Source organism: Plodia interpunctella, chromosome 15 (assembly GCF_027563975.2).
Source record: "Plodia interpunctella isolate USDA-ARS_2022_Savannah chromosome 15, ilPloInte3.2, whole genome shotgun sequence".
Lineage (NCBI taxonomy): Eukaryota > Metazoa > Arthropoda > Insecta > Lepidoptera > Pyralidae > Plodia > Plodia interpunctella.
In genome coordinates this window covers 34587-48287 of record NC_071308.1, presented here as the reverse complement: position 1 = coordinate 48287, position 13701 = coordinate 34587, and the positions used below count along the sequence as shown (strand labels likewise).

At 61.3% G+C, this 13701-nt stretch overlaps 2 protein-coding genes across 2 annotated transcripts; both read left to right on the top strand.

Annotated features, from left to right (window-relative positions):
• Positions 1-3252: 3252 nt before the first annotated feature.
• On the top strand, positions 3253-5268 carry LOC128676067 (uncharacterized). The gene has a single exon (XM_053756005.1). The coding sequence runs from the start codon at positions 3253-3255 to the stop codon at positions 5266-5268; it is 2016 nt and encodes a 671-aa protein (XP_053611980.1).
• LOC128676066 (uncharacterized) lies at positions 5268-11971 on the top strand. Its single transcript, XM_064436439.1, has 2 exons — positions 5268-5631; positions 9924-11971. The coding sequence occupies exons 1-2, from the start codon at positions 5268-5270 to the stop codon at positions 11969-11971; spliced, it is 2412 nt and encodes an 803-aa protein (XP_064292509.1).
• The last annotated feature ends 1730 nt before the right edge of the window (positions 11972-13701 follow it).

Genomic DNA, 13701 nt, shown 5'->3' with positions numbered 1-13701 from the left:
ACGAGGCGGCTATCATACAAGCCTGGTGCCGTGCGCCAGTAAACGTGGTGGTTGAGGATGAGACCGAGTGGTTCCGCGGCGCTATGACAGCGGTGTGTAACGCGTCAATGCCCCGGAACAGTACTCGTCCTCCCAGAAGGTGGGTGTACTGGTGGTCTCCAGAGCTTTCGCGGCTACGCGAAGCCTGCATTGCTGCGAGACGCCAGTACGCCCGGTACCGGAGGAGACGGCGCCGGGATGAGAACGTAGAGGCCGCCTTGTGTGCAGCGTTAGTGGAGGCGAAGAGCGCGCTGACGAACGAGATTGCGGCCGCCAAGGAAGCGGCCAGGGAGGAGCTGCTGGCTTCGCTGGATCGCGATCCGTGGGGGCGTCCGTATAAGCTGGTCCGCAACAAGACTCGGCCATACGGTGTCCCTTTGACGCAGAGCTTGGAGCCGCAGCTCCTCGGCGAGGTAGTTGCCGCTTTGTTCCCGCAGGGAGCGGCATTCCAGCCCCCCAGCATGGCTCCACCATTGGATGTGGGGCTTGAGGACCGGGAGGAAATTCCTGAGATCACTCGGGACGAGTTTGGCGCGGCCGTGCTCAGGCTACGCGCCAAGAATACCGCCCCGGGTCCAGATGGTATTCCAGGTCGAGCGTTGGTCCTCGTTCTAGACGTCCTGGGGGAGCGACTGAGGGGGTTGTTTAACGCCTGTTTCGGGCAGGGAAGGTTTCCCAAGGCGTGGAAAGCGGGACGTTTGGTCCTGCTACGGAAGGAGGGACGACCGGCGGATTCCCCGTCTGGCTTTCGTCCAATCGTAGTGCTCGACGAGGCAGGCAAATTGCTGGAAAAAGTCACTGCTGACCGCCTCGTCGAGCACCTGGAGAGAGTAGGTCCTGACCTCGCGGATTGCCAGTACGGGTTCCGCCGGAAGAAGTCAACCGTCCACGCCGTTCTGAGGGTGAAGTCCATGGCGCAGGATGCGGTCTCCCAGGGTGAGGTGGTCGTGGTGGTGTCTCTTGATATCGCCAATGCCTTCAACTCCCTCCCCTGGCCGTGCATTATGGGGGCACTTCGCTACCACGGGGTGCCGGCCTACCTGCGCCGGATCGTCCAGGACTACCTCTCAGATAGGAGGATAGTATTCCCTGCTCGAGATGGTTGGAAGGAGAGCACAATGACGCGCGGTGTTCCACAGGGTTCTGTCTTAGGACCGCTCCTGTGGAACATCGGATACGACTGGGTGCTGCGGGCCGTAAATCCACCAGGTGTGAAGTTGGTGTGTTATGCCGACGACACCCTGGTCGCGGCCCGTGGAGCCACATATCGAGAGGCGTCATTGGTCGCTACTGCGGGAGTAGCGCAAGTGGTGCGCCGAATCCGCCGGCTGGGTCTGGAGGTAGCCCTTCAAAAATCCGAGGCGTTGTGCTTTCACGGCCCTCGAAGGGGGCCCCCGCCAGACTCCAGCTTGACGGTTGGCGGGGTTCAGATCGCCATCAAGCCGACGATGCGGTACCTAGGCATCGTCCTTGATGGCAGATGGAATTTCGGCGCCCACTTTGCGGCGTTGGTGCCGCGCGTGATGGCGGCGGCTGGTGCGCTGACACGGCTCTTGCCAAATATCGGAGGTCCGGAGGCGTCCTGCAGACGCTTGTACATAGGGGTCGTGCGATCCATGGCCCTCTATGGTGCCCCCATCTGGGCAGAGGCCCTGAGTAACCAAAATATCGCTCTTCTGCGACGTCCGCAGAGGGTGATGGCAATCAGGGCCTCCAGAGGTTATCGCACGATCTCCTGTGAGGCAGCGTGCATGCTGGCCGGTAGTATTCCTTGGGACTTAGAAGCCAGGACCCTCGCGTCTCTGTTCAAATGGCGTGAGGAGGCACTAGCCCGGGGCCACCGGCCAGCACCTAGGGAGATTGCGGGGCGCCGCAACGAGCTGTGTCAGCGCAGCATTCAGGAGTGGAGCCACAGGTTGGAGCGGCCCTCTGCTGGGCGTAGAACCGTCGAGGCTATTCGTCCAGTTTTGGCCCAGTGGTTGGCGAAGCAGCACGGTTCGCTTTCGTACCGCTTGACGCAGATGCTTTCAGGGCATGGTTGCTTCGGGGGGTATCTGTGTCGAATAGCGGGGCGTGAGCCGTCTGCCGTTTGCCACCATTGCGACGGATGTGCTGACGAGGACGCCCAGCACACTTTGGAGGACTGCCCAGCCTGGGACGAAGACCGCGCGCAGCTGCGCGCGGTTGTGGGGGACGACCTCTCCCTGCCGGCTGTCGTAAGACAGATGGCCCACAGCGAGACGTCGTGGACAGCGGTGCAGGCCTTTGCAGAGAGCGTAATGCTCCGCAAAGAGGCGGCGGAAAGGGAGAGGGAGGATACAACCGACCTCCCCATTCGCCGCCGGCGCACAGGGCGCAGGAGGCGGGCATACGCCCTGCACCTGCTGCCCCCACAATAGGGCCGGTCGGGTGGCGGAAACGGGATTTCCCGTCGCCCGGCTTAACGGCCCCCGGGTAGAAAGGCGCGCCCATGCCAAGCGCGCCTTTACCCAAGCGGGTAGAAGGCTGACGAGCCGTCCCGCTGGCCGCTCCGAGGAGAGCGGCCGAGCCGAGGCCGCCGTGGTAGCGGCCGCCGCGCCGGGGCTGTGGAGCGAGAGTAGCACATGGTCCCGGCACAAATGCGGTTGGCGTTGGCATCGTGTGGTTTTAGTGGGTTCAAGTCCCACACACCTGTCCGGCTTCCCGTGGCCGGATGGACGGGACGAGGGTCTTTCCACACGTTAAAAAAAAAAAAAAAAAAAAAAAAAAAAAAAAAAAAAAAAAAAAAAAAAAAAAAAAAAAAAAAAAAAAAAAAAAAAAAAAAAAAGGTTAGGTTAGGTTAGGTTAGGTTAGGTTAGGTTAGGTTAGGTTAGGTTAGGTTAGGTTAGGTTGGGGAACCACCCCACAGTGCTTGCGTCCACGTCGCGTTCCCCGGGCAACGTCGCGTCCTAACCACCGTAACGGAGTGGTTAGGCCGACGGCTAAAGTGCACTGTGCAGAAGGAGCAATTTGCAATTGTGAAGAATGTCATCTAATGACCAAACCTTGAGGGACGCCCGCGGGCGTTTCCTGAAAAAAGGCCCTTCTCAGGGCCACCCAAAAGGCCCTTCTCAGGGCCACCCAAAAGGCCCTTCTCAGGGCCACCCAAAAGGCCCTTCTCAGGGCCACCCAAAAGGCCCTTCTCAGGGCCACCCAAAAGGCCCTTCTCAGGGCCAAACAAAGGGAAGGGGGGAAATGGAATGTTCAGGGTCTGAACATTCCGCTGGGGAGGAAACGGACGGGAGTGGCCTCGCTGTGGGCCAAAAGAGGATGGGGAGCCTGATGGGAAGTGCGGGCTCCATCACCTCGCTGTCGGAGTCGGTGCTGGGCAACAAGCGCCTCTATTCTGAGGTGGCGACTGGTTCCGGCACCGACACTGAGGTCGGTGTGCCACGGGCACAGTCAGTGGCGAAGAGGGGCAAGGCCCGGGGTGCCTCGCACCTGACGAGGGCCCGGGCTGAAGCGAGGAGGAGTCAAGAGGAGGATGCCGAGGCTTCCTTCTCGGCCTCTCTAGGGGCTCGGGCCTTCCGGAGGGGAGGACCCCCGAGTGGTGGGGACGATGATGTGGTGGTGGCCCCCATTGATGCGCGCGACTTTGGGGCCATGGGTGCTGATGGACTCATGGCCACTGCGGTGGAGAGGCTGGGTATAATAACCAGCCTCGTCGGAAAGACTGCCGCCCTCAAGGGGGGCTTTAACTCCAAAATTATGCGGGCCTCCTCGGATATCAGGGATATCGTGGACACCCTGGTGGCGCGCAGCGAGTCGGACGAAGTTCGACGCCTTAAGGCCGATAATGGTCGCCTCCAAAGGGAGGTGGCCATTATGAAGGCTGAGGTCGCTGCGCTCCGCCGGGGGTTCGAGGAGGCTCGCCGTGAGGCTGCTCAGGCTGCGCGGACGGTGCAGCGGCAGGCTGCTCCAGTGGAGGATGAGCTGGAGCAGAGGATGGCCAGATTGATTGATGGCCGTCTGGCAGCGTTAGGACTGGCTGGGTGTCCTCGGAGTGCCACTCGTCAACCTCTGGCGGGTGACAACTCCGAGGTGGCGAGGGCTGCAAGGACGGCCATTGATCAGGCCTCCGGTCTGGGTCCGGCGCCGCGGCTTGAGCAGCCGGTGGTGGAGTTGGAGGTTCGGGCCCCTGCACGCCCGGCCTCTGAGAGGCGGGGTTGTAAGGGGGTAGGTGCTGGGGGAGCGACAGAGTGGGGGCCCTTCGGGCCGTCGACCTCAACAGCTGTGGTCGACGAATGCCCGGAGCTCCCCTGGGTCGAAGTCCGGGGGAGGAGGGGGAAGGGGAAGGGCGTGGGAAAGAAGTCCCAGCCCAAACCTGCGGAGCGACCGGCGGCGGCCCCAACAAAGGCCACTGCAACGGCGCCCAAGGCACCCCCCAGGGCGGCGCCAGCGAGGGCGGCCAAGCTGTCGGCCCCTAGCTCCTCGGCTGTAATTCTCAAGTTACAGCCAGAGGCAGCGCAAAAAGGGGCCACATACAGCTCCGCCCTCCTCAAGGCCGAGCAGGCGGTGAGCCTGGAGGGGCTAGGAATCGGCTCGCTTCGGATTCGCCCGAGTGCGACCGGAGCGAGGCTAATCGAGGTCTCTGGCCCCTCCAACTCAGACAAGGCAGATGCGCTTGCATCGGCCTTGAAGGCGGCCCTTTCCGGCGTCGCGGACGTTTCCAGGCCCGTCAAAACCGCGGACTTCCGCGTGACGGGCCTGAATGATGCGGCAACGGCGCAGCGGATAAAGGCTGCGGTCGCGCAAGCCGGGAGCTGCACGGAGGACCAGGTCTGGGTGGGTGAAATCCGCTCAGACTGGCGGGGCTCTGGCTCTGCCCTGATGCGCTGCCCGGTCACGACGGCCAAAAAGCTGATCGAGGCGGGCAGCCTCACGGTAGGCTGGAGCCGGGTGCAGCTCCGGCACCTGGAGGCGCGCCCCATGCACTGCTACAAGTGCATGGGGAAGGGGCACACTGCATCGCTGTGCCCCTCGCAGACGGACCGCAGCCGGCTCTGCTATAGGTGCGGGGAGACAGGGCATCTGTCCGCCTCCTGCACAGCGGAGCCCCGCTGCGCGGTATGCCGCGACGCCGGCAAGCCGGCGGGCCACGTGATGGGGGGTAGGGCCTGCAACCCACCCCCGATCCGAGGGAAAGGACCGTCCCCTCCTCCGCGCGAGGGAAGGCAAGGGGAGGCGCCAGTCGGCCAAATGGAGGAGTGATGGGGGTCACCTTCCTCCAGGCCAACCTCAACCACTCCGCTAGGGCGCAGGATCTCCTCCTGCAATCCATGGCGGAGTGGGATTTGGATGTCGCGGTGGTCGCGGAGCCGTACGCGGTTCCCTCCCTGCCCCACTGGGCGGGGGATCTGGATGGCCTCGTGGCCATCGTGGCTAGGCCTGGTGCCGCCCCTCCCCTCGCGATTAAGAAGAGAGGGAACGGCTTTGTGGTGGCGGTTCGGGGAGAGTACGCCATAATTGGTGTTTACTTCTCCCCGAACCGGGATTTGCCGGCCCTGGAGCGGTTCTTGGATGCTCTGGGGCCGGAAATAAGGCGGTTAGCGCCCCTAAAGGTCTTCGTGGCCGGTGACTTCAACGCCAAATCAACGGCGTGGGGGAACCCGGCCACGGAGCCCAAGGGGCGAAAGGTGGAAGAGTGGGCGCTGGCCGCGGGGCTGTCTCTCCTAAACAGGGGGACAGCCCACACGTGCGTGCGACGGACGGGCGGATCGGTGGTGGACCTGACGTTCGCCACCCCCTCCGCCGCGCGCTCCGTGTCGGACTGGAGGGTGGAAGGGGGGGTGGAGACACTCTCGGACCACTTGTATATTCGGTTCGAGGTGTCGGCCGCCCCCCAATGTCAGGCGGCATCATCGTCCCGGGTGCGCAGCCGGTTCCCGCGCTGGGCCCTTACGCGGCTTGACCGGGAGCTGGCGGAAGAGGCGGCCATCGTCGGCCGCTGGAGCCTCCCGCCTCTAGACGGAATGGGGGTGGACGACGCGGCTGACCGTCTCGGCGACGCTTTCACAGCGGTGTGCCGGGCGGCCATGCCAAGCGTAGGTCGAGCCCCCCCTAGGCGGGCGGTCTATTGGTGGTCGGCGGAGATTGCCGCCCTTCGCGTCGCCTGCAACGCGGCCCGAAGGGCCTATAGTCGAAGCAGGCGGCGCAGTCCCCGGGACGAGGAGAGGGATGGTCAGCTGTATGCGGTGTATGTGGAAAACCGTAAGGAGCTGCAGCTGGCCATCGGTCGGGCCAAGGAGGAAGCCTTCGAGGAGCTGGTGGAGGGTATCGAAAGAGACCCATGGGGCCGGCCGTATAAGTGGGCGCGAGACAAATTGCGCCCACAGGCGACCCCGCTAACGGAGACCCTTCAGCCAGCTCTGCTGGGGGAGATTGTCGGGGATCTATTCCCCGGCAATCCGCGAGGGTTTTCTCCTCCGAGGATGGCCCGACAGCCGCCTGACGCGGAGGGAGAAGAGGTGGAGGCAGATCCGCCTCCCGTCACCGACGTCGAAATGGAGGTGGTCCTCGACCGCCTCCAGACAAGGAAGAGGGCACCGGGTCCAGACGGGGTGCACGGGAAAGTGCTTGCGCTGATTCTCGTGCACCTCGGGGAGGAGTTTCGGGGGCTGCTCAACCGCTGTCTGCGAGAGGGGCAGTTCCCGAAATTATGGAAGGAGGGCCGGCTCTGCCTTATTCCGAAGGGGAGCCGGCCCTTGGACTCGGCTTCGGCGGTGCGACCTCTGGTCCTGCTGAGCGAGGCTGGGAAGGCCCTAGAGAGTGTTGTGGCCTCTCGCCTCGTTCGGCATGTGGAGGAAGGCCCGGGACCGCGTCTCTCTGACGTGCAGTACGGATTCCGGGCCAAGAGGTCCACCATCGACGCCCTCAGGCGTCTGCGGTCGGTGACGGAGGAGGCGGACAGAGAAGGCGAGGTGACCCTGGCGACGTCGTTAGACATCGCCAACGCCTTCAACAGTATCCCGCACTGTGTAATACGGGAGGCGCTCCGGTACTTCGGAGTGCCCTCGTACCTGCGGGGGCTGTTGGGGGCGTACCTGGAGGAGCGGGTCGTCCTGTACGAGGACAGGGGAGGTCAAATGGTCCGGCGGGGCGTCGGGTGCGGTGTCCCGCAGGGGTCGATTCTCGGCCCTATCCTGTGGGACATCGCATACGATTGGGTCCTGCGGTGCCGGCTTCCCCCCGGGACGGGTGTCATCTGCTATGCGGATGACACTCTCTTCACGTCCCGGGGTGCGAATTTCGGTGAGGCGGCGCGGCTGGCCGAAACGGGCCTCGCCCTTTTGGTCGGCCGCATAGAGAGGTTGGGGCTTCGGGTCCGACTGGATAAGACCGAAGTCCTCCTCTTCCGCGGGGCCCGGACGCGAGGACCTCCCCCAGGGGCGCGCCTCCAGGTGGGTCATGAGGAGTTGAGGGTGAGTGCCCAGATGAAATACCTGGGCCTCATCCTCGACGGGAGATGGTCCTTTGTCCCCCACTTCCGAGAGCTGGGGCAAAGGATCATCAGGACGGCTGCGTCGCTGGGCCGACTCCTGCCCAATCTGGGTGGGCCCAGCGACGCTGTACGGAAGCTGTACTCCGGCGTGTGCCGGAGTATGGCGATGTACGGCGCCCCCGTTTGGGTGGACGCCCTTGCCGCGGAGAATAAGCGCCTTCTCCGGCAGGCGCAGAAGGTGATCGCGGTAAGGGCGATACGGGGGTACCGTACAGTGGCGTTCTCTGCGGCCACAGCCCTCGCGGGCGACCCGCCGTGGGAGTTGGTGGCGGAGGTGCTCGCCGAGGTTTACCACTTTGTGGCGAACAGGAGGGAAATCGGCGAGCACCCCTCGCCTGAGATGGTCCGGCGGGTCCGCTTGCGAGGGCAAGCGGAACTCATGCGGAGGTGGGAGGCAGACCTGGCGCGGGCAACGTACGGTGTACGCACAGTGGAGGCCCTGCGCCAGGTCCTGGAGAGATGGATGTTGAGGCGGCGCAAGCCTCTCACCTTCCGCATGACGCAGGTGCTCACCGGGCATGGCTGCTTCGGTGAGTACTTGCACCGCGTGGCCCAGCGGGAGACCGAGCCGGTCTGCCACGATTGTGGCGAGGCTCGGGACACTGCTCAACATGTTCTAGAGCAGTGTCCCAGGTGGAGTCGGCAGCGCCACGATCTGGTGGCAGTGCTCGGTGGAGTGGATCTGTCGCTCCCGAGTGTCGTCAATGCGATGCTCGGGAGTGACGGAGCCTGGGCGGCAGTGGCCTCCTTCTGTGAGACTGTTATGTCACAGAGGGAGGCCGAGGAAAGGAACCGCGAGGACCACCCCCTCGCGGAGCCGATCCGCAGAAGGCGGACGGGGGTGCGACGCAGGCGCTACCTTGCGCGCCTGCAGGCGCCCCCCTAAATCGGTGGGACTAGTCCCACCCGACGGCAGGGGTCCACCAGGTGTCGGTGGGCCCCTGAGAATGGTGAGTCCGGTCTCTGGCGAAAGAGACCGGCCAGTCGCTGAGGCGTCTTGTGTTAGATAGATCCGAGGCGCCTCCCTGTAAAGCGGCCGATGGCACCCGCAGGGGTTTAGTGGGTAGTCTGGGCTGGATAGCGGCCCAGGAGTCCCACACTCAGTGCGTAAATGCATTCCCCTGCGAAAACAAAAAAAAAAAAAAAAAAAAAAAAAAAAAAAAAAGGTTAGGTTAGGTTAGCGCTCCATATTGCGTGCTGCCATTGGAGACGACCTCTCGCTGCCTTCTGTGGTTCGATCTATGGTCGGCAGCGAGACGTCGTGGGCGGCGATGCAGGTCTTTGCGGAGTCAGTAATGCTCCGCAAAGAGGCGGCGGAAAGAGACCGGGAGGTAACTGCCGACCTGGCCATCCGTCGCCGGCGCCCGGGGCGCAGGCGCCGGGCTTTTGCTCGGTACTTGCTACCCCCATAACGAGGGTCGGTCGGGTGGCGGTAGCGGGTTTTCCGCTGCCCGGCATACGACCCTCCGGGTTGAAGGCGCACGATGTGTTCCGTGCGCCTCCCCCTTTTGGACGGAGAGTGCGAGCTCGGTGAAGCTCCCCCCGTAAGGGTTCGCTCCATTCCCCTTCCGTTTTGGAAGGGCGAATGAGAGAGGAACACCATTATAGCCGCGTCGGAGTCGTGGAGGTTTGTTGTTCCCATAACTCCGACAAAAGCGGCCGAGTATGAACACCGGGTGGTTTTTTAGTGGGTTCATGCCCCACATACCCGTCTGGCTTCCCGCGGCTAGACGGCAAGACGAAGGTCTTTTTCCACTCGAAAAAAAAAAAAAAAAAAAAAAAAAAAGGTTAGGTTAGGTTAGGTTAGGTTAGGTTAGGTTAGGTTAGGTTAGGTTAGGTTAGGTTAGGTTAGGTTAGGTTAGGTTAGGTTAGGTTAGGTTAGGTTAGGTTAGGTTAGGTTAGGTTAGGTTAGGTTAGGTTAGGTTAGGTTAGGTTAGGTTAGGTTAGGTTAGGTTAGGTTAGGTTAGGTTAGGTTAGGTTAGGTTAGGTTGGGGTGCTAAGTGCGGGAAACCTCCTCGAGTGCCCATTCCCTTGAACGTTTACCTCTCTCTCTTAATCCTCTTGGATTCGGTTAGAGCGGTGGCTGACAAGGGATTTGGGACGGTGCACCCTGGGCGGCAGCCAACAACTCTCCGTTATGCGGGGTCTTGTTGGTTGTTGGCCAATATCCTGCTAACCAGCCACTCTCTCCTGTCTGAACAATCAGACAGTGAGCAGCAGATGTGGCTTGCGCGGCGTTCAGGTCTTGGACGTGGACCTGCGTCGGGCAACTCGTTACCCCAAATACTGGGGCCGAGGGTGCTGTGCTATTAAAAGCCAGCGCCGCGAGGAAGAAAACCTCATCAAAAATAACCCCAATCCCAAGGTCTGGCGTGCCGATGGGATGAATGGCGGGGGGGGAACCCCGTCCCGAGCGCTCACATGAGTGTAGGAGGAGTCAGGGACCTCACCCTGATCAAAAAAGGAAAATATGAAATGGCGAGTGACAAAAACTATTTACCCCAGGAGGGTACCAGCTTCGCTGGAGAATCCCTCTCTGCATCTTCGGATGTGGACAGCCTCACCGTATCTGGGGGGGGCATCAACCGCCATAGGGACGCAAGTCCCTCTCAACAATCAGTCCAGACGGACTCTGACAACGACAGCGACTCTAGTCTCCCAGAGGCTTTGCTGAACGAGGAGAACAGAGGTGGCAGGGGTAGTGCTCCCCTGAAAAGGAAAGCACCGGAAGTATCAGGAGCTATGGAACGAGGTCCTAAAATCAACACCGCCATCAGGGGCCGGCCTCGCACACCAGGTATGCGGCGCACACAAGGCGCAACTGAAGGCCGTAAACGCGCCACTGTAGTGGACGAGCACTTGGGGGTGGTCCGGGCTGCTGCCAACAGGGTGCTCGAAGAAGCCGATAAGTCCGGAAACCTCAAAGGGACGGTGTGGCGGGCCATGAAAGAGTCCTGCCAACAAATATTGGAAGCTGCCGAGAAAATCGAGGCCCAACAGGTGGAATCGGAAGCAGTTCGAATACTCACAGCGGACAATAAAAGGATGAGGGAACAGCTAGAACTTCTACAGAAGGAAACAAAGGCGCTCCGTACGGCCTACTCCGAAAAGGCGGCTGCGCCTTTAACCTCAGGGACGGGAATCACAAGGACCGAAATCCAAGAAGTCCTTGCGGACTTTAAGGAATCCTTAGAAAGGGACCTGTTTCTGAGATTGGGGGGCATGGTTACGGATCGGCTTAAGGAGGCTGAAAAAAGGGGCATTCTTGCTCCCGAGCCGATTATGCGCCCGCCCCTTACGACAGATAAGAGGCCAAATGAGGTTGAACGCCAAAACCATGAAGAGGAACGGCCAACAACACTAATGTCATCCGCAAGACCTGGACCAGCGGCGCGAAATACAACCCGTCGCAGGCCACAGCCGCAGGAGGAAGAGCCACAGCCTGGCCCCTCTCAGACAACTGAAGCTCCTCTGACCAACCAGGAGAAGGAAGGATGGGCCACTGTGGTGAAAAAGAAAAAAGGCAAGAGGGGAAAAGGCAAGGGGCACGGAAAAAATTCCCCCCCTGACAAGCTGAAACCCACCCAAGCCCAGGTCCGAACCCCCGGGGTGTCTGCGAAGCCGCCACCTAAGAAAATGTTCACCCCACCAAAGTCGTCGGCGGTGGTGGTAACCCTACGGCCGGAATCCAAAATGGATTACAAATCAGTTATGGCCAGGGTCACCACCCTTAAGCTACCGTCCATTGGGGTGAACCACGTGGCGGTAAGGAGAACTGCTACCGGGGCTCGCATTATTGAGATCCCCGGAGCTCACAGTGCGGTCTCCGCTGACACCCTGGCCGAAAAATTAAGGGAGATGGTGGGCGATGAAGCCCAAATATCACGGCCATATAAAACGGCACAAATAAAAATTTATGGCTTCGATGAGTCAGTGACCCAGGAGTCCCTAAAGGAAGCTGCAGCTGAAGCTGGAAACTGTCCACCGGGACAGATAAGGGTTGGCGCTATTCGCACGGCACCTGACCAGACCGGGGCGTCTATTCTAACTTGCCCTGTAGCAGCCGCCAACAATTTGATCAAAGCCGGACGCCTACTGGTCGGATGGTCGGCCGCCAAAATCAAGGGGCTCGAGGCCCTGCCCATGCGATGCTTCCGCTGCATGGGCTTGGGCCACACTAGGGCCCTCTGTCCGTCTCCGGTGGACAGATCCAATGTGTGCCACCGATGCGGCCAAACGGGCCACATGACGGTGGAATGTAGCGCCAAGGAGCCATGGTGTGCCGTGTGCCACGCCGCAAAGCTCCCGGCGGGGCACGTAATGGGGGGAAAGGCCTGCAACCCCCCACGCACCAGGGGTAAGACGGCCCTGGCTACGAGGGAGGTCTCGGAGGGTCGACTAATGGAACATTAATGCCAACACGACCCTCCCACCACCTGGAAGTTCTGCAGGCCAATGTCAACCACTGCGCCCGTGCCCAAGACCTCCTAGTCCAGCACGTGGCGGAGTGGGGCATTGGCGCTGCCATAGTGTCGGAACCCTATTACGTCCCCCCGCTTTCCAACTGGGCTGGCGACACTGAGGGGCTGGTGGCGGTTACTGCTCCCCAAATCGGAAACCACCCACCTCTCTCGAAAATTGTGAGTGGTAGAGGTTACGTGGCGGTGAGATGGGGAGTTATCGCAATAATTGCTGCATACTTCTCCCCCAACGAGCCGCTTCGTGACTTCGAAGACCTCCTTGAGAGAGTGGGTAGGACGATCGGGAGCATAGCGCCGACACCTGTCATGCTGATGGGAGACCTCAACGCGAAACACACGGCATGGGGTTCTCCCGTCGCCAGCCCAAGGGGGGAAGCCCTCTATGACTGGGCGGTGGGAGTGGGGCTTGAAGTCCTAAACCGGGGCAACGCCGCTACCTGTGTGCGGCGGAACGGGGAGTCGATAGTTGATGTGACGTTTGCGACCCCGGCCATTGCCGCGCGGGTGGCGAATTGGCGTGTCCTGGAGGATGTCGAGACCCTCTCCGACCATTTATATATAAGGACGACGGTCTCCAACATGCCCTGTTCCCAAATGCCCGGTCGGGACGAGGGGGGGCGGCAAGGGTTCCCCAGGTGGAATATGGCAAGTCTCGACAGGGACCTGGCTGAAGAGGCTGCCATGATTATCGAATGGAGAGAACCCACACCAAGCCGGTCCCTTGGTGTGGAGGAAAGGGCAATAGGCTTTCGCGTGTCACTCACTGAGGTGTGTGACGCATCCATGAGGAGGTCCGGCCCGTTGCCTGCAAAGGCGCGGGTTCACTGGTGGTCGGAGGACATTGCTGAACTCCGACGTCTCAGTAACCGCGCCCGTCGTAACTACACCCGATGCAGGCGGCGACGGAACTGGGTAGCTGGAGAGGAGGAGCGACTCCATGCTGCCCTCCAGGAGGCTAAAAAATCCCTGTCGATGGCAATCACTAAGGCTAAGGAGGAAGCCCACGAGGCGTTTCTGGCCACACTCGACAGGGACCCGTGGGGGAGGCCATATAGGGTAGTGCGCAACAAGATGCGCCACGCCCCCCCCACAGCCTCCTTAGAGCCGGATCTCCTTAATAGGATTGTCGAAGGCCTATTCCCAACGGCCCAAACATTCGTTCCTCCGAGAATGTCGGCCCCCGAGCGGGAGTCCATCACGACGGAAGTGCCACCGGTGACGACTGAGGAATTTGACCAGGGAGTAGCGCGCCTAATGGCCTGCAAAAAGGCCCCTGGCCCAGATGGCGTCCCTGGTCTGGTTCTACCGGTGGCCTTAAAACACCTGGGGAGCCGTCTCAGACAGCTCTTTGATGACTGTTTGTCATCAGGACGGTTCCCCAAACCGTGGAAGGAGGGCAAGCTCTGCCTACTCAGGAAGGAGAGCCGGCCCGAGGACTCCCCCTCGGGGTGGAGGCCCCTACTGATGCTGGATGAAACCGGGAAAATGCTAGAACGCATTGTGGCCAACCGGATCATCCAGCATCTGGAAAATGTCGGGCCCAACGTGTCGCACCGCCAGTACGGATTCAGAAAAGGGCGGTCGACCGTTGACGCGATAGGGGCCCTCCGAATATTCTCGGAGGACGCAATGGAACGGAAGGGAGGGGCCGTGGGTGTCTCG

Excerpts from the sequence above, each read along its gene's own strand:
- LOC128676067 (XM_053756005.1), top strand. The coding sequence starts at position 3,253 with ATGGAATGTTCAGGGTCTGAACATTCCGCTGGGGAGGAAACGGACGGG.
- LOC128676066 (XM_064436439.1), top strand. The coding sequence starts at position 5,268 with ATGGGGGTCACCTTCCTCCAGGCCAACCTCAACCACTCCGCTAGGGCG. Across the intron at positions 5,632-9,923 it reads CCTAAAGGTCTTCGTGGCCG|GTCTGGCGTGCCGATGGGAT; the intron begins GTGACTTCAACG and ends CCCAATCCCAAG.